This window comes from Apostichopus japonicus, chromosome 13, assembly GCF_037975245.1.
Source record: "Apostichopus japonicus isolate 1M-3 chromosome 13, ASM3797524v1, whole genome shotgun sequence".
In the NCBI taxonomy this organism is placed as follows: Eukaryota; Metazoa; Echinodermata; class Holothuroidea; order Aspidochirotida; family Stichopodidae; genus Apostichopus; species Apostichopus japonicus.
Genome location: NC_092573.1, coordinates 22,430,253 through 22,454,930, shown reverse-complemented (window position 1 = coordinate 22,454,930; position 24,678 = coordinate 22,430,253). Strand labels below are relative to the sequence as shown.

Here is a 24,678-nt window from a genome sequence, read left to right as displayed (position 1 = left end):
GGTGAGTGGGGAGGGGGTGGGTGATGGGGGGAAAGGTGGGGAATTCGAGTGGAAAATCATGTTTGGGTGAGGGATGCGAGGACCGGCCGGATTTCCCCATCCTCCTCAGTCCTCCTCTTTTCCCCATCCTCCGCAGTCCTCCTCTTTTTCCCATCCCCCTCCTCCAATCTGAGATACTGACGTCATCATCAATTTAGCATGATTCCAGAGGTTTCCAGACCAACTAAAGGTGAATACAGTATTTTGATAAACAAACAGAAGTTAACAGAAGTTATAAAGGCAGCTACTACCGCTAAAATATTTATTTCGTCTTGTAGTGGGACTTAATTTGACCTTTCAAGTCTAAAATTCTATACATTAAGTCATCCCTCATGAACTTACCAGCATTGTTTAGTTTGAAAGAAATGCTATAACTAGGAGCCCATAAATTATTTTGCTTAAAGTAAAAACGATGGTTGTCTAGAAAAAGTTTTGCGGATTGTCAGGAGAATCATTATTATTGTGGAAGATTGTGACGTTCTACCCAAAATGTAAACATTGTCTCAAATTTTCGAATGTTTTATTTCGTAATCTTTAATGTTCATCTCGAAAATGTTACGTTTTATCGTAATATTCGGTGATGTTTGCCACCGAATTCGACGCGTTTTTTTAATATATTTTTTTATGACAGCCTGTCACAAATTTTCTTATCTCGAATAGTATGTGCCATTTACTCTACCGTATTATTATATCGAAGCATTTCATTCGAAATCTGGATGATATACCTCGAAATATCCAGTTTCATCTCGAATTATAATATTTATGTTTCTTTTGACATCTCAAACTTTTCATGGTTTAGCGCACAAATCCAAACTTTATCTTTAAAATGTCACGTTTCATGAAATTGTTCTCATACACACTCTCTCTCAAAATTTTGAAAGCTGTTCAGAAATTGTTGACATTTTCTTCTCAATATTTCACTATTTCAGCTCAATAGTTAAGTTCTTTGTCGAATTTTTTTCTGCTGATGAAGTATTGACATTTCATCTGAAATTACGACATTTTACCTAAAAGACGTTTAAGTGTCTTTTGAATTTCAAACTTGCTACTTGGCATTCGACAATTCACCTGTATTTTATGTCTTACCTGCAAATTTAAAATATGCAATTTCAACTTCAATCATCCTCATAAAACCAGTGTCGTCGGCGCAAAATATTGCGAGACAAGGAAACTGCCCCTTCCCCTCCCCTCCTCCTCCACCATCGTTGTAGGAGGGGAAATTGATCGCCGAGCATTTTTACATTAGTTTAGTCTGGGGTAAAATGTCAAAAATGTAAATTAAACATGAAATTATGAGATAAAACAATTAATTATATATATCGTCACAATGTTATAAGAAAATACCACACTTTTCGAGATGAACATGCAAAATAACCGTAGATAAAACGTCGAAATTTTTAGCGTTACACGTCGCGTTCATCATATTTTGGAAACGAAGCTTAAAAATGACGAGATAAAATATCGAAACTTAACGTAATTATTTTGTTGATAAAACGAATAATCTCCCGACAGCCGTCCCTTTGGCCCGACGAAAAAACAATTTTCAGGGGTATTCATCACCAAGCGCAAGCAGTGGTGCCCCTGACAATATTCCTTGTCCCGCTGGAAGTTGCAGCTGAGTCAATGAATTGTTTTCTTGCATCTGTAAAAACACCGAGCGCCCTCTATTCACTTGGATGACATCATTGGGTGCAACTGTTATACGAATTGTGTTTATATGTTCTGCACGTAAACTCAATGATAGTCAACGACAACGACATACGTAGTAGTACACAAGCATATAGTGCCTACTACTTCTACGTATACCATAACGTACATTAGTATAGTAAAGGAATCTACGTTGACCTGTTTCGTGGCAATACAACGACATAAGTTAACATTCTGCAAGAAAGAGTGGTGTAAAGTTGCATTCTTTTAACAAAATTACAAAATATTACTGGCCATGACCAGCCTAATGCGAAGAGGAGGTAGTAATTTACAACACAGGGGTAAATCTACTCAACCAGATTCCAGGAATGAAGACGAAGATGCTTCAAATCACGACGAAGAGGAAGACGAATTTCATGATTCCAAAGATGCACGATTGACACTAATGGAAGAGGTTTTACTGCTCGGACTGAAAGAAAAAGAGGTATGCCTACGCTTAAGTATACACATATAACATTGCAGAACATTCGTTCCACGACACCTTTCACTTTTAAGGCTATCCTAATGTAATATTCCCAAATTGCAGGTAAATTTCAGACTGCACGTCGTTTAATTCATTATCTTGCCTAACGTGCATTTCTACCTAACCAGCCCAAGTCCTAGCCGGGACTTAGGCCTAAGCTCGCGCGGAAGCATAGGCCTACATTGGCGGGATGGATAGCTAACCGTAAGGCAACACAAGTATAATCGCAAAGAAAGAAGGGGAAAAAAACCTACGGTTTTATCACAGTGATTGGCTGAAAAGTCAACATTTGATGTGCCTTTCATCGTGAATTGTTTATTTTGCCATTAGAAACACAAATTTTGACCAGTATTCACAACAACTTAAGCAAGCATTTAGCATTAGCTGGGTTATTTACAAATGGCTCTGCCTAAACTATTTCTCTTTGAGACTTAAAATTGTCAAGAAGTGTTAAGCAGAGGTGTGTAGAAGTGGTGTGTGTAATTTCTCTCAGTCATGTTTCTGCAGGCACGCCCAATGATACATAAATTCATACAAAAATATCACTCAAAAGGGCAACCCATCTTTTGATACAAATGATAGCACGTAACCCACCTCCACAACATAAACTAAACATTCACTCCACAAGACAATCATAGTGTGATAACTATAGTTTTAGTTACTTTGTCATAACCGCTAATGAACAAATATGTTTTAAATAGCAACATTTAGACATAGTTTCGTATGCCATTAATATGTCATCAGGCCCAGTGGTGTTGTCAGTAAGATTTGCAGTCAACTTGTGCTATTGCTAGTTATAGTGATGAGTTGTATTGCAAGGAGAATAACCTTTGGTTTAACATTGTTAAAAGCTATTTGGTCAAATGTCCCAACAGAGTTGGCATACATAGCTTTGGTGAGTGTGGCAAACCTTGATTCTACCCTATATGTCAGTCTGTATCCCAGTCTGTGGATCTGGATCTAAGATGCTCATGACAACAATTCCAAATAGGCTGGCCGACCAAAGATATGGTGGAAAATTAAGTCATTGGTGAAAACATGATTTGAATCGAGTGACCTGAGCATTGAGAGTATAATATCCCAGTCAGTTTTGTGTTTGACAATCTGGGGCCGGTGAGGGGTGGGGGTGTGTGGGAGGCTAGGACAACTGGACTTGACACATCTCCGATCCCAGACTGACTGTAATCTTGAGCATATGACTATATGGCTGGCATTATTTTCACCATGGAAGTATTGTTTGGCTGCTTTGTAGGCAGGCTCTTAGAGAGCTGAACATGCAGAATTGTAACTACAAACTGATTCACTACTTTAGTTCTACTAGGCTTTGCTTGTGATGTTTAATGAAAAGGAGAAACATCACCTGGGCTACTTATATGATCAGAAATGTTACTGCTTTCAAGTGAAAATATCCACCTCCTCCCCCCCCCCCCCATTGACTGTGTCTTTGTTTGATTCTATATTTTGTTTTCCTTATCGTCCAGGGTTACACATCATTTTGGAACGACTGTATATCATCCGGTCTTCGAGGCTGTATGATCATCGAACTCGGTCTGAGAGGCAGGATCGAGCTAGAAAAATCAGGAATGAGAAAGCGAAGCATCCTAAACAGGAAGTTGGAGCTGAAATCTGAACAGGTCACAGGGGATGTCTTGCTGGATGAGGCACTCGGTCATATTAAAATTACAAAACCAGCAGATACAGTACCCAGCTGGATTGAATTACTCAGTGGTGAGTTTTAAGCATCTTGGCCGGTTACAATAGTTACCAGAAGATATTTAAGTAAATGTAAAAATGACCAATAACAATAAGAAAGTGACCAGGGAGGGTTGTGATTTTAAAATAATGTGATTGAAAGCAGTTTGCTTAGTTCTCTATAGATCTTAAATTAACTGTTTTTTGTTGTATCTTGTTTAACAGGATCCAATACAGTACCGTCAATGCTTACTTTGTTACCTTGCATGTGTGTTTTATTCTCTCTTCCCCAACGTGAATACAAAGTCAAGCAGCCGTTTGCTTAACATTGTATTTGGGCCTCACTTATCACGTATCAAGTCTTGTTTTGGTGCAATGTTTAGAGCCATCTACTGCAACTGTTTTGAAACTGAATTAGACAATACACTTATAAATGTTTGCACATATCTGTTGAGACAGATTAAGCAACCAGTAGCATTATAATACAAGGCATATAGTATGCAGGTCCCAGACAAACATGGGATTGAATGATATGAATGCCTTGGAAGATGTCTTTGTTTGCCATTGAAGATGGCAGTTAAGCGGACCTTCCAAGAAACAAATACTAGGTTCTCTCTGGAAACGTAAGTGGAATTTTCTAAGAGTAGCCCTGTTGAGCATAAAGTTAATGTTTAGTTTAATTTAAATCATTAGTTTACATTGTTAGGTTGGGCCCTACTAAGGTGACTAAGTAACTGGCTGTAATTTCATAACTATATTTCATTTTCCGTGAGATTGAATCAAATTACTAATACAATGTTCTGTACCAGCCTTGTGAAACTGCAGTATGTTTCCATAACTGTGCAGTAAGCTGGTTATAAGCCATAGACTGCAACCATTTTCAGCCCTGATTCATGTATGCAAAGTAGATGAGGATGTTCACATTTACTGTGAACATGTCTTACGGTGAATGTTTGATGTAACTTGTTCTGAAGCTAAGCATACTATTTGGCATCTTTAAAATCGTCTGTTGTAAAAGTCATGCAACAAAATTAACAGTGCAGCTCCTGTATATTTCTTTTTGAGAGAAGAAATCAAAGAAATTTAACCAGGTCTGTTTTAAGAGGCCATTGCTACTGCCTGCAAAAAATTGTCCAGTGTCTTCTACATAACATCCTCCTGTTTACAAGATTGATGTAATGCTAATGTGTTATATACTGTTCACTGCCTGAACTCTGTTTCCATGTCGAGAATTTAAAAAAAATATCTTAAATGACGAAAGCGGTCTGCCCAGTTTTGCGCTCTGTGTCTATTCACTGAACCATGAAGCCATTGAATCTGTAACTAAAGGGAGATTTTGTAAAGAATGCTAGAGTAGTGTACACAGTATGCAGTATGGGCAGTCACCTGTGCAAAAGGGCTTGAGGGCTCCTCTGGAAAGCAGTGCTTCTGCACTGAGCAGGACTACCCTGATTAAAGATGACAATAATAATAAAATAAATTTTTAAAGAAAGGCTGCTGATTGTGTACCTACTCTGCACTGTGAGCACACCAGTGCCACACAATATATCACTCACCAAGTTAAAAAAAGAGCTCAGTTATGCAGTTATCTAATATTCTCTTTCAAAGGGACTCACTGGGGAATTACCTCACTTGGAATAGTGCCATCGTGTCGTGACCACATGATTAGTATCGTTGGAAGAGGGGTGTGGGAGGGGGGTATAGGGGGTTGAGAGTGGATCAAGTTGTTTGGTGACTTTTCATAACAAGTGCACCTTTACTGTACAGTTTAGTGCTGTATAGGCCCCATGTAATAGTAGCACCAGGGCCAAGATGTTACTTATCTTCCTGGGGTTGGGATCGATGGGCAGGGGTTTGCCCTTCTTCTTTGAGAAACTTGGTGAAGTTTTGGGGCTGTATTTTGCAAATTTTGCTATAATGTTGAACATTATTGTGCACACTAAGTTAACTATTTATTAATTTATTTATGATACTACACTAGACAATTTTTGTGATATTCTGCCTGTCAGAGGAAGGGGACATCAGTCCCTTGAATTTGTTTGGAAGGAGTGGTGGGGAGGGGGGGGGGAGCTAAACTCCACTAGAAGTATAAGTGGACTTTAAAGATGTCCAATATCATTGTTCAGTCTCTTGAAAGGGTTAGATATTTAACCCTTATTGATAATAAACTAGAGATCACATCATGAGACACTTGGTATTTAAAGCTTCTGTTCTAGTCATTTAAACAAAGATTAATCTCCTCGAAATGCCTAAGTGTCTAAAAGTCTCTTGAATTGAAGTGTTGTTTAATGTACATGTGTTACTTACTGGAGAACACAACCTTTTCTGATGGAATGAGACTTGCTTACCTTGTGTAGATTCACATATGATGTAACTGGTATACCAAGTAATGAGTTGCAATCATTTTACTTTTAATGTACAAACAAAATGAGATTTCAAACTTGCAGTACATAATTACTGGATCATAATGGGATCTGTACTGCCTCACATACAGTATGGGTTCTGCTGTATGTGATGTTGGCTAAGTACTGTTAATGGTAAATTTTATATAGCTTTAACACACAAAGCACATCCCATGATACATTGTACCATGTATATACAGTATATACATGTAGTTATATTCACCAATAAGTGCTTTGCATTGCAGTGAACTTTCCATGGCCAACAAATGTTTCAAGTGCCCACTAAATCAGTTTTTATTGATTATACCTCATCATATTGATTAGAATTTTGGTAAATATTTAATGCTTTGTAAATATGCTATATTAATAACAAGTGCTGTCCACAACAGCACATTTCAGTCATGGCACATGCGCGATGTTAATACAGTAGAATTTACTACCATTAATTTGCCAAAATGTAGACATAATAATGCAATCAGTGGATAGATTTCACAACTAATTGTTCCTGCAAATACTTTTCTACCAATGTATAAAAGCTGCTCAGTTTTTTTAGCCACCGTCACAAATATTGACAAATTTACAGTTCTGCCAGACTGTACTCCACAATGGGTTTCATGAGCCTGTATAATAACACAGATTGAATGGCTTAGTAATGTTGATCAGTGATTCTGCTTCAAAACAGCAGACACAACCCATGAATGTACTACATGTATTTGGCTTCACAATGGTAGATTTTCAACAAAGGGGAAGATCGGCACTGACCTACTATAGAAGTGAATCAAATGTTGAGGGCACAGTGCTAATACATACCAAGGTTTTTTTTGAGTAGGGTAGGTAGTGCATCTTGTTGACTTACAGTATAAACAATAGCAGGTGTTTAAGTTAATACAACCCATTGAAGCCTTGAAAACAGTTAGTATATCATTACTGTATTAGTGTTAGTGTTAGTGTGTGTTAGTGTTAGTGTAGTGTGTTAGTGTATGTGTTAGTGTATATAAGTCCATGATGCATTGAAACCAGTGATACTGTAGATGTACTTACCATTTGATGCCATGGAAACAGTGACAGCTGTACTAACCTAGTGATGCCATGGAAACAACATTGGGTGTTCTATAAACCTACAGTATTGCCTTGAAATCAATGACAAGGTGTACTAACCTAGTGATGCTATAGAAACAACATTGGGTGTTCTATAAACCCTTTGATGCCTTGACAACAACGAAAGGTGTACTAACCTAGTGATGCCATGGAAACAGTAATGGGTGTTCTGTAAACCCATTAATGCATTAAAAACAGCCCTGGACAGATGTACTTACCCATTGTTGCCTTGGAAACAGTGACAGGATCTCAAACTCACACTGCATGAACCTGTTGCATTGTCCAGAAAACATCTTTCTTTAAACTTGCAAGTTGCTGGTTGAACGAAGATCACAGAATATGTCACTATATAACAGTCTATATCGTTGGCTTTTCCCAGATTACGTACAGGTCTCATCATGCAAGTTGTGATATGTTCTCAACAATATATAGTTTCACTGTTGTAGACATGATTCTGATACCAAGAGCTGGGCTATTTGAGCTATCCGTTCTTGGCATTGTTCCTTCGTACAGTGCTATGGTATAATTTTCTCTTGATGTAACTGACATTTAATTTTATCAACTGTGTGCCGGACAAAAAGGATACATTCTTTAGCAGATTAATGTGATGTAAAAGGCAGAGTCTTTTGTGCTTTGTGGAAACCATTTGTGTTGAAGACACCCCCTTAAAGAGTGAGCCGATATGGTAATATAAACATTAAAGAATAGGGTGTTTAGAATGATGTATGGCTGAAAGATATCAGTTTGACCATAGCAAGCCGCCATCCCTCCAAACCTTGGGCTACTTTGATACTCTGCATTTCTGATCTTGTTTCAAGTTGGTCCAAGCTCTCCTGCCTATATCAGGTAATACTTAAAGGAGTTTTTCATGTCAATTTGTCTATTAACAGCCATTTGGACTGTGAGAAATATCATTGACAGAAGGCTAGTGGGGTGTGTTTGGGGTGTTTTTATGTTGTTAAGGTAAAGTCAAGTGACTTCAATCATGAAGGCTAAATGATGATTTCATAAGTTGAAGAGATCTTAAACACCCATGTTACAATTGTGTGTAAAAGTAAGTTGGCCTGACGTTTCGATCCTAGCAGAATCTTCTTCAAAGGCTAAATGACAAGTAACAGTAACAGAAGGGACAAAAACACACACAGAATACAGACAGGTTAATGAGCATGGTGGACACAAAGCGATAGGATTAAGGGGGTAAGGGGATGGAGAGAAGAAAGAAAGATACAAGATACAGTGTGATAACGAAAAATCAACATAAAATGGTTCCATTTTGTTCCGTGTCTTGTCCCTGTTGTTTTGTATAACATTTATATTTTATAGTCTTCTTCAATCTAAATAATTGAAGTGTACTGTAAAATATGCAAGGTAGAAACAGAATGTAAATTAGAATGTGCTATAGAAAGAAATACAGTGTCAGCCAGACAACAGTTGCTAAGTTCCCCTCCAGGGCACTCAATCACAACTCTTATACAATCATGCCTATGTTGTGGTGGGTGGAAACATTTGTATCTCTATCAGAAAAAGGAAAGTAGTCTGAGCTGCCTGACAAATTATCAAGTGTGAACAGTTGTGTTGTAATCCGCTCAATCAGGATAGTCTGTGCTCTACAAGATAAACATCATGGCACCGTAGTAACTCACAAGCAGTGAATTCCATAATTAAAGTTTGTCGATGTTCTCACACATCACATAATAATGCCAAATCACTAGACAGATAGATAACTTGCAGAGCTAAAAGCTGTACATGAGTCAAAAGTTACTATGTAGTTAATATATAAAGTCCTGTGTAAATGCATCGAAAAATTATAAAATTGATTTAGGGAATAGCACTCATATCGACCACTGCCACTGTATGCAATATTGGAAACACGTACTGTATATAGGTACTTTCAACTAACATTTTCTCATCTTTTCATACCACTTTCAGGCTTCAGTACTCCAACTAACCCATTATTATCTAGGCATCTAATATGCCTAACTGTTTGCCATGATAATGACTATTACACTAAGCTCTCTATGGGTGGTTTTGGACAGACATAAAATTTAAGTGAGCTGGTAAAATGATTGGGGCGCACAATTTGTATGCAATATACACAGTGTGCTTTTGAAATCTGGGATCCATCCAAATGAATCAAAAGTTTGAGGTTGCATAGGAAGGTGTTTTATAGACTTTGTAAATTAGGAGTGCATATGTTAAAGGGAGACAGGTAATTATTGTCATATCTCAACATGTACATCATTAAAAGTTCATGGGGAGGGAGGGAGTGTGGTGTTTGGGTAACTGCCATGCCCCTGTCACACTCCATCAAATCCTGCAAGGTTAGTGAATACACTGATTGAAATTTGAAAGCAATGGGGGGGGGGGGGGTCAGTGCAGTAGTAAAACCTCACTACTTACTGTAGATAAGTGGGATAGTGTAGGTTTGGAAAGGTCATTATTATAGTAGCTAATTTGCATACATGTCTGTTTTACACCATATATACTGTTCATATTTTTGGTCAACCACCTCATGGTCTTTACTTATATATAATCACTACTAACAACCAAGTAATTTATATCACCCTTTGGTTTGGTCAACTCTACAACCAGGCTTTCCCAACCATCAACCTCTCCTCCTTCCCTTCCATGCCTTTTTTTTTGGACTTTGTTTTCTAGCTAAACATACTGCACTATTAATATTGCAAATTAAAGTAACATTTTGCCAGTGACCCAGAAGTAATACAAGTACTATACTGAAAAAAGGTCAATTTACTTCCCTGTCAATTTACATGTATTTATTTATACCATTGTATGGGGCATTAGCAATGAAAGTGTCAAAGTAGATACACCAACTGCACACTTGACTACACTGTGCTTGTGCCGTATAAATGCTACATGATTAGTGCATTTGGTCCCTTCATTTAAATTAATACCCTTTTCTTGATCATCAGCTTCTCCCTCCCCCCTTCTGGCCCCTTTCGTTGGGATCTACACCGTACTTCATATTAGTTTGTGACTTTGTAATAAGTTCTATGACATCAAGTTGGCACACACTATACACACATATATTGCAAGGTTACAGAGCGTGATTGTGCCAGAATAATATACATGTAGTGTACAGATAAAGGTATAATGCCATTAGACCGACAGTGCTCAGTGAACGTGTCAACAGACTCACTGTACTGTAGATGTGTACACACAAACTGCACACTTGACTGCACCATACAGTACCAGTTGTGCTTGTTGTGTTTACATTGCATTAGCAATGTACAACGATGTGTTGAACAGTATTGTACAGTCTACACTGTGTTGTGATTATTACACTGTCGCAATGTAGTAATACACTGTGTACAATGATGTTACAAATCTTTCATTGCTTTGTCTAATAAATCCCATGTATACTATCTATGTGTGATGACAAATTGCTATGTACTCTTCGCTTGGTCTGTGCTACAGTACTACTGGACACCATACTACTGTATTGAGTAGGGTAGGGTATAGTTACTACTGAAATCCTCAGTTTGTATGTCTTCTACTGTACTTTACTGAGTGGTGGAGATAGATATATATTCTTCAACAATAAAACACCTGTATCATTTATGAAGACCTTTGACACCATCTGTGGCAAGCTGGGACCCCAATGCCAGGAAGTATTTGTCTATGCTGTGTTTCCTTTTGATCAAGTTGCAGCAGGTAAAAGTGTTAGTAACCACTGAGCTTTCAATGTGGCACTTGTCCACCAAATGGGAAACGCACTTTATAACCTTTAGAAGTTAACTGCATATTGAAGTCTTGTGTGAAATTGTGGTGACATTGACCTGGTCTTGTTCGATGAGATAACACACAGTAACATGTACACTTGAATTGGCATAGTTTATAACCTATAATTACTGCTTAGGTGCTGTGCAGTAAGGGTGTTAATCTGTGTCATTCTGATGTTTCAGTGTTTTATATTTTGTAGTTACAGGGAAATTTGTTTGGCTTATAAGGCAAGTTGCATTCACTTTGGAAAGTTTTTATGCTACTGTTGCAATCAATACTGAAATATACTTTCAATCTATGTTGGTCGAAAAAGCAAATTCTTTGAAGATTTCAGGAGGTCAAAAGTCAGTGGAGGTCAACAGAGGTCAGAATATGTAGGAAGGGAATGTTGTTATTTTGGTAAATAGCCCAGCACTCTACCATACTGTCTGTTCTAGAGTAATAATATTTATTATATTCTAAATAGGTGCTACTAAATGATCTTAAAGATAGTGGGTCATTGGATACCTTTATAATAAGGTTCAATAGAAGTGATGTTGCTCTTTAAAGAAATCAAGTCTTTGACCTGGGCTGTTGGGTTTGCATCTCACAACTGGTTCTGAGGTTCATTGGTATGAAAACTTGGTGATCTGATACTTCGGTTAGTGACTCAATCCCGTTAATTAGTAGACATACATCGTATAACCCAGACCTGTTCATCATGATCATGGATACCCTTACTGTACACTGATTCATACAGACAATTTATTGGGTATTTTTTAAGCATCAACGAATGGAACTTAGATCTACCGTAGATCTCACTGCCTCTTCACATGTACATGTCTTCCAAGATCTGTGTATTCTGCTGAAAGCTGAATATCTAATCAACAGAATTGACAGTTCATTCAAATACCCCATTCCCTGATATTAAAGCTCGAGTAGTTAATATATTATTGAGTGTCTTTTGATGCAAAGATCTGCTGTGCTTTTCTTCATGATGATGTATCAGCAATCGTGGTAATGTGTACAATTATGATGCCATGCTCTATGTATTGACTGGCAGGGATCATGTGTACTACGAATTAATATCATGTTATGAGTTGTATCTGACGCAAGACTGATATACAACTGAATGGTAATGTTAATACATACTTAGCACTCATCAGATTACAGCCAGATACACACACATGTGACAATCAGGTGGTGAGGCTCAAAGTTAGGTTTGGAAGTGAAGTTGGTAAAAAGGTTTTGATAGTTTGCTGAAGACACCTTTGAAGTTAGGTTTGGAAGTGAAGTTGGTGAAAAAGGTTTTGATAGTTTGCTGAAGAAGCAAATGCCTTTGAACACAATAATTTGCAAGTACAGACTGTACAGTGATGAATTTATGCAGTCTTGTTGAAGGCAGTGCAAGGGGAAACGTTGATCTTTCTGCTGCTGTAGACTTTATGAGTGGTAGATTTGGAAGGAAGCACGAGGTGAGAGCATCGACCCTGAAGTGAGAGGTCATGGGGGAAAAGAGCTCTTGGAAATTCACAAGTAGTACTTTGGCCTAGACTTGGTAGAATTATTGCAGACATTGAACAGTGAATAAAGAAGGTATAGACTGGCCATGGTATCATCATCATGTGAAAAACCCATTGAATAACAAGAGGTACGAAATTTGTGATGGCTTATTAAATTCTGTCTGTATTACTTTGTGCAAGGAGATAAAAGTTTGCTCCAAATGTGGAGGTGGTGTTCAAGTCAGTTAGACTGCCGAGATGGTGTGCGAGTCAGTAAGACTGTCGAGATGGTGTGCATGTACATTAACACTGTCCTAGAGCTATTTGTTAACCCTGTGTACTCTCTTTTGCACTTCCAACCTTTCAGGAGAAACGTGGAACCCATTCAAACTATCCTTCCAAATGAGGCAAGTCCGTGAGCGTTTGGCGAAAAATCTCGTCGAGAAAGGAGTCCTCACAACCGAGAAACAGAACTTTGTCTTATTTGACATGACGACGCACCCCGTCGTGGACGCTGCGACCAAGCAGCGGACGGTGAAAAAAGTGCAGGACGCCGTGTTAAGTCGTTGGACCAACGATCCCCACAGAATGAACAAGAGATTGCTGTCACTAATATACCTGGCTCACGCCTCTGATGTCCTGGAAAATGCCTTTGCACCTCTATCGGATGAAGACTACGAAGTAAGATTTCGGGGACACGATACACGTGACCTTTGTGTGACCTGGATTTATGACGTAGTACTTAGGATCAACACTATTTTTGTTTTCCATGTGGAGTTAAATTTCATATTCTTCAGTTAAGGTATACTGGATATATATGTCTTTTTTTGATATGGAAACATTACCGTTGTGTCGTGTGACTTTCTGCAGGTTTACAGAAGTACACTCTGTACACACAGTGGTGTTAGGTCCAATTTCCTCACAGGCAGCAGTCACATTTAAGATTTCTCTACAGGTGTAAATCGCTTTGTTGGAACTTAACCTTCTCATCTCAACTTCCCTTCTTTTTCCAGACTGCCATGAAACGTGTTCGTGAATTACTAGATAAAGACCCAGAAGTAGAATCCACAAAACCCGGGGCCAATGAGACAATGTGGGCAGTGGTGGCAGCATTCCTCAAGTAAATGGACTAAATCCTGCTATGTGACGATGCTCTCTGCAATGGTTAGTAAAATTCGATCCATCGACACGGTTCAGATTCATGTTGGCCTGTTCAAAGTAGAGATGAAACCAACGGATCATTTAGCTACATCACGTGGCACCAATGTACTTGAATATAGCTTCCCATAAGAGAAGGCTCGCAAATTTAATCTACGATCATTTCTGGCCCAGCTGTTGCTACCCAGTGTAATGAGCACAGTACTGACTATGAGACCACAAATTAAGCCTCTAAAACAGCTAAATGAGTTGGCCACTTCGGTCCAGGATGTACACAAAAGGATCATCGAATTCTCTCCGCAGGTTCAAGAATTTTTTAATCAATGAACAGCGTGTAAACTTAGCGGTCGTCCAGGACGACCAATATAACTGCCGGGCAAGCAAAACTTGTCAAATCGTGATGTACTTGTTGCCCGGTGGACAACCACATTTTTTAGAAAAGGCTGGTTAATGTTCTGAGACACAAACGAAAAAAAATCCACGGAAACAACCGTGTAAACAGAAAGTTACCAAAAAGTTGCCAAGATGGGATATCCCAAAACAACTTCAGCTCTCAATTTGCATTATACAGACATTAGGGCTGTTACCGTGTAGTGATTTATTGCTGAGCGATTGCATTGGAATAAACGTTTAGTTAAATCCACTAGCGATTTTTTAATTTTTTTATTAGTTATCTAGTCTCTATAATCAGTCTTAACATCCCGTAAATTTCCTTGTCAGTTTTTCCTCATATGAAATAAACGAATCAAGCAATAATAAATGTTGAGAATTTCAATATTTTTTCGCTTGAATCACGAACATATACAGTAGCTATAAGTATGAGAGGAAAGCACTTGCTATGGGCTACCAGAGCCAGCTGCTTGATGACAACAAAGACACCTGCACTCGACAAACTATGCCTAAACTCTCCACAAATCTCCGACCACATGCAGGAATGTAAGTCTTCCGTATTTTTACGGAAATACGGTTTTTTTTTTCAGGGATGTAAGTCTTCCGTATTTTTATGGAAATCCGGTTTTTTTTTAATTCCAATAAAGTTCCACAAAATTGTTCGAATATCAAAGACACAACGCGGCAAAAATGCCTGGCCCGTTGCAGCAAGCTAACTTCAACTTTCACTCATCGATCAATCAAAATACAATTCCTGTTTCGCATCATCGCATTGCACTGTACAACATTGTGCCATGTGAATATCGTTGCGTACGTGCGAACTTCAAATCGCCATAGCTCATTTCTGTCGTTGAAAAACCTTGCCTAATTCACGTTGATTGTACTGCTAATTAATATCTTCGTAACTGCTGGTGCTCGACATAACTTTACATAATTAACGCTTGTGATATTTGTGAGCAGCGGAAATCTACGGGATACGCATATGAAAGTCGATATTTGTGATCGCATTCGAATGTGAAACTGTTTTTTATTCCGTAGTTCGCTGCGACGTATTCGTAACTTTGAGCTAGCCTAACATAACGATAGTGTGTAAGTAGTAAGAACTAGGGGTAAGATGTGCTAGCGCTAATACTTCTGAGCTAGCCTAACATAACGATAGTGTGTAAGTAGTCAGAGCTAGGAGTAGGATGTGTTAGGACGGCATTCACCTGGGGTCTCCGAATAGTTTTCCGGTTTTTTTTTTTGGCTGCACTTACATCCCTGCACATGGTAGCCTAACATCAAAATAGGTCAACATGGAAATCTAGCCCTGTATATTCGCTCAAATTGTGTTGCAGTTATCTGGCACTAAAAACATTCACCGAATACTTTCTTTATTGCTGCTATCTTCAACCGCATGGTAGCCTAACATCACACTAATTCAATAGGGAAATCTAGCCTAACCACCTATTTATTCACTGAAATTGTGATGCAGTTAGCTGGAACTAAGATATCCATGTAATACTCATTTTTACTGCTATCTTTGACCACATGGTAGCCTAACACCACACTAAGTCAATGGGAAAATCTTGCCAAACCATCGGTTTACAAAAAGAGAAAAAACACACTTTGGGTAGCCTTGTCAACGACTTTCAATTAGCTGGATATCGGCAGTTGTTTGGAGGGTATGTGCTATAGTCTTGAAGAGGAAATGTAGTACTTTACGTACACTGTTGCTGTGGCCATGGATTGAAGGTTTTAACTTAGAGTACTTTTCTCCAGTATAATATTTTCGTTGTCGGTGGTGATTTTATCAACACACGAAAAAATACATGATTAAAATAAAGGGCAACTTCGGCGAAAGCAAATAAGTGCTTTCTATTTCAGTTGGTGGGTTCTGGGTTTTGGTCCTATATTTGTAAAGAAGTCTTACATAATCAATTAAAAATACACAACATGTGGTATAACTATTTACTTCATCATTCATCAAAACGATAGAAGATAAAATGTTTCGTTGGGAACTAAGAAAAAAGAAAGAGGTGGATCAGTGTTAGTGAATGAGAATCCTTTGAACAGGAAAAGAAGACAGAAAGTATTTTGACACATTCAATAGGAATACGGTGTATCATGATTTCAACTCATTCTTGAGATAAATCTGTGGTCAGAGTGCTATTGTTTCGTGAAAACCACAGACCAGGAAAAGCCAAGTACAGCTCTTGTTTACAAACAATAACAATAGCAGCGCTTTTCTGTTGGGAACTGGATGCTCATTACTTTCACAGAGTTACCGTGGGTGTGTGCACTCAAGCGTGAGCGATATGCAGGCTGCATAATGAGCAGTGGTGTGCTGCTGGCTGGGCCTTCGATGATCGTCGGTTAAATTTGCGAGCCTTCCCTAAACAAACTTATCAGGGGGTATACTTAAATACACATTGGACTATTTCATTCCATTCTGTTACTTTGGTACACAGGATAAAGGTTAACTAGGAACTCCATCGTAATTTATCATTGTTACATAGTATTTGTTAAATACAAATAAGGAAATGGATAAATGAGTGACTGTTGGCATTTTTATGGTAACAAGCTAATGGTGTTTACACTTGATCAAGCTCTTTATGAACTAACTTAAGATTGTTATAGCACTTTAACCTCAGGATGGTATTACTCACATATTTGTTCACTGTAGGAAGTGTGTTCAATAGGCTGATATATCAACATAAATTTACCTAATAGTTGCACTTGTGTAGTTCATATGTACCTGCATTATCTGACATGTCATACAGTTTACACTAACTTAGCTTTGTATGGCTTTTATTGAAAAGTGCATATATGCCACATAATACATTGCTTCCACTGGTATGGACAGTTCAGTTAGTTTACATCGCTGCTAGCATATGGTCCTGGGTGAGGTTACCAGATTCAAGGTGCATACTGTAGGTCACAATATGGGATTACGGATATGTACTAATCGTGAAGGTTTATTATGTAGAGAGGTTGGTCAAGTATGTCTGTTTGTAAAGTACAATTGAGACAGTTTGAGGTTTCCTGAGGATGTTGTTCATCAAACTAAAGGCAAACAAAAAAGAAGGTAAATGTGTAACAAATTGTACATCCTGCAGTTCTTCAGTATTACAAATCATAAACTAATGTAGAAAGGAGAGCATCTGTCAAGCATTTGTTGCTGCATTTAGTTTTGTCAGTCCAAGTCCAAGTGCCCAATAAAAAGTTGTAGGGTTTTCTTCCCATATTAATGCCGTTCCCATAACCAGTGTATCTTGTGGCCATTTAACTCTTCAGTAAACTGTTCTGTCGGTCAGGATGTCGTCAGGATATTTAATAAGACCTGGATATAGTCACACTCTTTGTTTTCTTTTTTTCTTCCAGCAAACTTTTCCTCCATCGAGAAACAAACTTTACTTCTCCCATCTTCAGGACCTGCTGCTGTGTTTGGGGGTGCCGGTTGTCTTCTCTCCGTTATGCCGCCGTCAGGATTGGGGTCTTTAGGAAGGAGGAAGGGGGCATTCTCTTCAATCAGTCAGATGTTTATAAATTTGTAAAAGGAAGAGGAAGTAAGAGGAAGGAATGCTCGACCCCTCTTTAATTTGTAAATAGCTCGTACAATTCGTCATGACACTTTGAAGCAGACCCTTCCACCTTCCAGGAACTACAGTCTTTGTCTTTGTTGAGTTCTGTTCAGTGACATTTTGACAAACAAAATGTATGGGAGCCTTTCATTTTATGTGAGATATATACCATCCCAGTTTTAAGCAATTCATAATTCAATCAGAAATCCTCGGAAGCGTTTTCCTCTGAAGAGCAGACTGTGAAGTGTCTGAACTGGTGCTTTAGTCAATATTGACAGTGATGTGGACCGTAGACTATAACCATCGTTAAAATGAGTTTCATCTCGTCTGTGATGTAGCTGAATGGGATTAACCTGGAAGCATATGATATGTACAGAAATGCAACACTATGTTCTTTAAGAGTAGGTTTTTGAGGGGTGATTCCTGGAAGTGCATATATAATATACTTGTTTGTTGTTGCTCTGCTTTATAAAAAGTTTCCATGTTTTTGTCGTCCTAACCCAATCTTTTTTATTAGCAGCAGAAGTTGGGAGGTCGTGACATTATTCAAAAATGCTTTTCTGCCTGTTTGCACTGGATCTAGCTATAAAAATGACCTTGTCTAAAGTGTTTCACATAATATTTACAACTCACTTTGTTCTTTGTATGCTTATTCCATGAGGTTTCTGACACTCTGCAGGAGCAAAGACAGGGTGTAAAATGTTTAAGAAAACATGAGAGGAGGGAGAGAGGAAGGTGGGGGGGGGGGGGAGATGGGTCACATTTGGCAAGAAGGCCAACTCCTTTTCAGAAAAATGATAATCTTATATCCAGTTTTGAATCTACCTGTTCCATTAATGGTCGAGGCAGCATGCTCAACCGTTTTTGTTATGAAATTCCTGCTCAGACTAGCAGATGTTGATGGCGGATTTTTCTTCAACACAGATTTATTTGATGATGATGATATTTGGTAGAGATGTTGTAGTTATGAAGGATGATGAGGATAGATAGGGGGATGGAGTACAGATGTAAACTATCATAGAAATGAATCTTTCATAACAGAGTTTACAATATCATTTTGTATGAGGTGGTGGGATAGGTTATTTGTTCTGTTGCCAGGTTGTCATACTTGATATCTGATTTTTATTTTAAATGAGTTAATGGATACCATATGTTGATAGTTCAACGAACAAAATTTGCTTATGATTGCTAAGCTTCCAATACATCCAAAAAGCCAGGATTAATGTTGCAGCTGCTTTGTGAAGTTTTGGCTATCAATTAATTGTTTACACTTGGTTAGGTCTGCGAGTGGATTATTGATGGAAGAACAGATGCTAGTTTTATGATCAGACACTTAGTTTTATGATCAGACACTAAGTTTTATGAACAGACAATAAATTGATGATCATACACTTAGTTTTATGATCAGACACTTAGTTTATGATCAGACACTTAGTTCATGATCAGACACTTAGTTTTATGATCAGACACTTAGTTTTATGATCAGACGATAAATTGATGATCAGACACTTAGTTTTATGATCAGACACTAAGTTTTATGATCCGACGATAAATTGATGATCAGACACTTAGTTTTATGATCAGACACTTAGTTTTATGATCAGACACTTAGTTTTATGATCAGACACTTAGTTTTATGATCAGACACTAAGTTTTATGATCAGACCATAAATTGATGATCCGACACTTAGTTTTATGATCAGACACTTAGTTTTATGATCAGACACAAAGTTTTATGATCAGACCATAAATTGATGATCAGACACTTAGTTTATGATCAGACACTTAGTTTTATGATCCGACGATAAATTGATGATCAGACACTTAGTTTTATGATCAGACACTAAGTTTTATGATCAGACCATAAATTGATGATCAGACACTTAGTTTTATGATCAGACACTTAGTTTTATGATCAGACAATTAGTTCATGATCAGACACTTAGTTTTATGATCAGACACTAAGTTTTATGATCAGACCATAAATTGATGATCAGACACTTAGTTTTATGATCAGACACTTAGTTTTATGATCAGACAATTAGTTCATGATCAGACACTTAGTTTTATGATCAGACACTAAGTTATATGATCCGACGATAAATTGATGATCAGACACTTATTTTTATGATAAGTTTTATGATCAGACCATAAATTCATGATCAGACACTTAGTTTTATGATCAGACACTTAGTTTTATGATCAGACACTTAGTTTATGATCAGACCATTAGTTTTATGATCAGACAATTAGTTCATGATCAGACACTTAGTTTTATGATCAGACACTAAGTTTTATGATCCAACGATAAATTGATGATCAGACACTTAGTTTTATGATCAGACACTAAGTTTTATGATCCGACGATAAACTGATGATCAGACACTTAGTTTTATGATCAGACACTTAGTTTTATGATCAGACACTTTGTTTATGATCAGACACTTAGTTTTATGATCAGACACTTAGTTTATGATCAGACACTTAGTTTGCATTGTGTTCACACAAACACAGAATCAAATCTGTTGGTCTAATTATCACTTCAAAGGGGGATTGATAATGTGGCTATTTTGCAATTCTTTCTTTCTCTGGTAAACAAACTTAGCCAAGCTAATGATTTGCAATCATGAAAATGTACAAATTATGACATGTTACCATGTCAGCGACATTGACAGTGAAAGGCAATTTACTGGAGGGACAGGACAATTCCAGTGAAATGTAAGGCTTATATGGCAATTATGGATTCACCATGTCCACCAGGCAACAAGGTGTATAACTTTATAAACTCTGAAATGCAGCATGTGAAGATAACCTCTTTGATTATCGATTTTAGCGGGTGTTCCTTATGTTTTCATTATCTTTATTAAAAAAAAGCTTTATACTGCTAGAGAGCATCTCACATAAATTTCTAAAGTAAGCAAAATTGTTAGTAAGTTATTATTCACTTCCATATTTGCTCTCTGCATCTGTTATGGATGTTATGGAAAGGTGTGCATAGTAATTAAAACAGAATTGAATGTACAGAGGAATCAAGAATTTTCTTGCTTACCGTGCGATTTAAAAAGTATTTAAATTTAACCATAGATGTTCACAAAGGTAAAAACTGTGAAAATGAAGTTGGTCAATTGTCAAAAGTGGCTCAAATCAGAATTGAAAAGATATTGATTGCTATACAAGAGAAATGTACCGTCGATGATTTTTGGTTTCGTTGTAAATGATATTATTACTTTAGAGTTTTGACTTTGGGGCTACGTGTTGAGTGGGTGTAAATGATTTTTTTTAATTAGTGGGTCTAAAGTACGATCGCAGAAGAATGCTAACCTTTGCGGTAGAACAGATAGGAATTGCAGATGGCAGATTTTCTCCTAATATATAACTGTTTGCATGAAGCTTTCTGTTAAACTAGACTTTGATCTGAGAAAGGATGGGGTTTGTGCCTTTTTGTCATTATGGTTGACTTTTTCAGTTATCTTAGAACTATTTATGGTCTTAGAAGTACCTAATGGTTAGATTCACTATTTTTAAGACAACAGAAATATATCCCAATTTCTGCAAATGCATTCTGGAAATTGTAGATGCTATTTGACGTCGTCTCGTAGACAAAGTATGCTGGATAGTTCTTGAAAAGAGCTTGGCTGCTTTGAATGACATTTGGGATAAACAGGTAATAATAAATTCAAATAAAAGTTAGAACAGTGGAGGTTTTCATCCTCTCTTGGTGTTAAAATCTTGTCAGCCAGAGATAATTTTTAGGAGAACATCAGCCTCTTTGTTGTCTGTTTTTTTTTTTGGGGGGGAGGGGGGGTTTGCATCAAAAGTTGTCTTTTTAACTGCCAAGTTTCCGTTCTAGTCGGTAATCTTACGAGTTGCTGTCACGATCTTGATGGTTAAGTTCTATTTTTCTATTCATTTCATCTGTCAATTGCTGTACCATAACAAGACTTTTTCAAGATGGAACTATTTTGATTATTGGAAAACTGTTTGAGCATTTTTTTTTTCTTTCTTGTTTCTTAATATTATTCCATAACCAATCTCTTTGATGATTAAGCAGTATTTTTCTTTCTTTTTTTTCTCGGTTTCCTCGTTATTTCCCATCATCGACGGCTTAAGATAACTCGGTAGATTGAAAGGAATCAGATGAAGAGATTTTAAGTCGAAGCTGAAACTAATGGCAAAAGAGTTGACAACAACTTACTTTTCAATGCTTTCATTTTCTATTTTTCATCTTTAAAAGCATTTATAATTTGTTGATTCATAAAACAAGTTCCTTACTATGGTAAATAGCAATGATGTAACAATGTATATGATAGTTTGTTTATGAAGCAGATGGATACAGGGCTCAAGTTTCTATGGCAAGTTCACTTAATACCAAGAAGAACTTTTCTTTTAATAGGGTCAAGTAAAAAACATTTGGGATTTGGTCTACTGAACAGGAGTAGAGCACTTGGAATGTGTGAGGGAAACATTTTATATGAAACCTTTTAGGTTTGTTTGTTTAAGAGGAAATGAGGTTGAGGTTCTGGGCAAACATTCCAGATTGGTTGGAACAACAACAAAAATCTGTTTGTACAAGACAATGCTAGATGAAAGGGTGGGTTTGAAACTTTAAACTCCCACCACAACCCTTTTCCTTGTATGTTACAAACTACAGCAGAAGTATTTCAACATGCTTCTCCAAATAGTATCATGGGGTCAGACTTTTAAGCAAAAGAAAATAAAAGAGGGAGAGGATATTAGTGAATCTGTAGTTTCTATTATACTGTATAACTATTTGTGGAAGTTTACCAGTATTTGATATCTCACAACACCATTTTGTAACATATAAATAAAGCTTACAATGTTTTTAAAGACCTCTTTGTTTTTTCAAGATGTAGTTGTCAGGATAAATATGATTGTGACAAGTAAGTAGCAAGAGATGTTAATTTAGAATTTTACAGGTGCACTTTATTTATTCCTAATTAGTATTTCCCAGATTATTTAACAGTGATTTCTTAACGATATTAATTACCTATGTTGATTTTATTGGTAGTGTTTACAGCTATCCCTGTACTGTTTTTTTCTGTTTTGTCTGTTACAAAGTATCCTTTTTCTGTTGGGTTTAAACAAATATAAGAGGGTGTAAATTAAAACCTTGTTCATAGTTATTTCTGCTCTAGACTTCACTTAGTTCAGTGTACAAGTATATTCCATCTATATTTGTGTGGGATCCTCAAGTCTTTGGCCATTATCCAGTTCACCCTCCGAGCTTCAAGGTGTCAAAAAGTTATTTTAATTTGCCAAAAATTGGCAATTTGTACCAGATGACTTGTAGGTTGTCAAAATATTTTACAGTGTATTTCAAACAATGTCATGTAGAGCTCTCAATCTATAACAACAAATCTTAAAGGGATTTGCAAACTCAAAACTTGGCAACACCAAATTTCCTTTCATCCATACAATCTATGTGTCTACGGTTTATTTCACATAGGAATTGGAATAAAAATTCTATACTGTAGTCCTTACCAGTGAATTAAATGGTTGATGCTTTGTCAACATGATAACTGATCCCTGATACCTTTCTTTATTTGTTGCCGCATTAGTCAATAGATAATCCTCTTAGTTTTGGTGTGCACAAGTTCATGTATATTAACATGTATGGCTTACCACACTATGAATGTGTTTAGGCATCATAACCACTAAACGATTTTGTTTTCTGGTTTTAAATATTGAAATCAGGCGCCTAGCCGGGGGGGGGGGCTGTTGCCCCCTTAGCCGGGGGGGGGGCAAAGGGGGCAACAGCCCCCCTTGAGCATAATTTTTGTTTTGTGTTTTTATGATATCGCTAGTAATTTCAAGCGTAGATGCAACTTACAAGGCCTGGGAAATGCCATTTCCAGCGATCTGGGAGGCATTTTCAGCCAAAATTTTCTTGTATGCATAGCGCCAACTCATGGTGGCACTACGTTTAGATAGTTTGCAATGCCGAATCTACGGCTCTGATAGTTTGCCTACAGGTTCGCCCCTCCCTTGGCAAATTTCTGGCTATGCGCCTGGTTAAAATGATTTTATACAAGTACTAATCAGTATCACTTGAACTAGTTTATTTGAGAATGTAAAGTTAATTTGTGTTGATCCTTGTGTGCTGTTATTTGGCATCTTGGAACAGAAGGTTAAAGCTTAATATGTTGGAAAAGATAGGCTATTCAGTTGTACAATACTTTGCTATAAGTGGCCTCAAAGGCATCATTAGCAACCAAACTTAGCATATAAAGACTAACAAGTCAGTGCTTGATAAAATTCCTAAGTTGCCCCTACTTCTGTATAGATCTTAATAAAAAAATTCCCAGATATGCAACCATGTATAATTTAAGGTTGTTCTTTATCCCTCTCCCACGAAGAGGGGGATCAGCCCATTCCCCCCCCCCCCCTCTCCACTGACAGGCTATAAAAAATATAATTCCTACCATACAATACATAAATTTGTAGCGTGCATGTACGGTACAGCCCACACAGTTTAAAATTCTGTCACTGTACGAAAGTTGTCAAGAAAAGCACCGTTTTACATCCAGGCACCCTCCATATGTACAAAAACTCCAAAGGAGAGGGTAAGCCATCCTCATAGAAATCTCACACAGAACCAAGTATATAGCATCTTAACCCCTCCCAACCCCCACCCCATAACGAAAATGGTGTTTGGGCCGCGGCCCAGTGTTCCCGGACATTTATGCAATGTGTTAATATAGACTCCTTGTGTTGAAGTCTGAACAAAAGTTAAAATCTAATTGAAGCATTACACTCTGAATTAAGCATGATTGGGGAAACTTTCAGGGGTCAGTATAAGGCCCAGCCCAGACTACTCGCAGCAAAGGATAGACGGTACGTACAGTGTAGGTTGTTAAAACGCAGAATTCAGTGACGTCAACGTTACCTGGACTATCATTACGTCATGCAGACGCGTAAGC

General features: G+C 37.5%; 1 protein-coding gene across 1 annotated transcript; it reads left to right on the top strand.

The window, feature by feature from the left end:
• Window positions 1-1,787: 1,787 nt before the first annotated feature.
• LOC139978246 (Golgi phosphoprotein 3 homolog sauron-like) lies at window positions 1,788-22,866 on the top strand. The gene is made up of 5 exons (XM_071988248.1): window positions 1,788-2,170; window positions 3,691-3,937; window positions 12,994-13,307; window positions 13,640-13,790; window positions 17,538-22,866. Exons 1-4 carry the CDS (start codon window positions 1,982-1,984, stop codon window positions 13,748-13,750), a joined length of 861 nt encoding a protein of 286 aa, XP_071844349.1. The 5' UTR covers window positions 1,788-1,981; the 3' UTR covers window positions 13,751-13,790; window positions 17,538-22,866.
• The last annotated feature ends 1,812 nt before the right edge of the window (window positions 22,867-24,678 follow it).

What these genes read in the sequence shown, in the direction of transcription:
- LOC139978246 (XM_071988248.1), top strand. Translation starts at nt 1,982, where the DNA reads ATGACCAGCCTAATGCGAAGAGGAGGTAGTAATTTACAACACAGGGGT. An exon ending in CTGGATTGAATTACTCAGTG is followed by an intron (nt 3,938 to 12,993) that starts GTGAGTTTTAAG and finishes CCAACCTTTCAG; the next exon opens with GAGAAACGTGGAACCCATTC. An exon ending in TATCGGATGAAGACTACGAA is followed by an intron (nt 13,308 to 13,639) that starts GTAAGATTTCGG and finishes TTCTTTTTCCAG; the next exon opens with ACTGCCATGAAACGTGTTCG.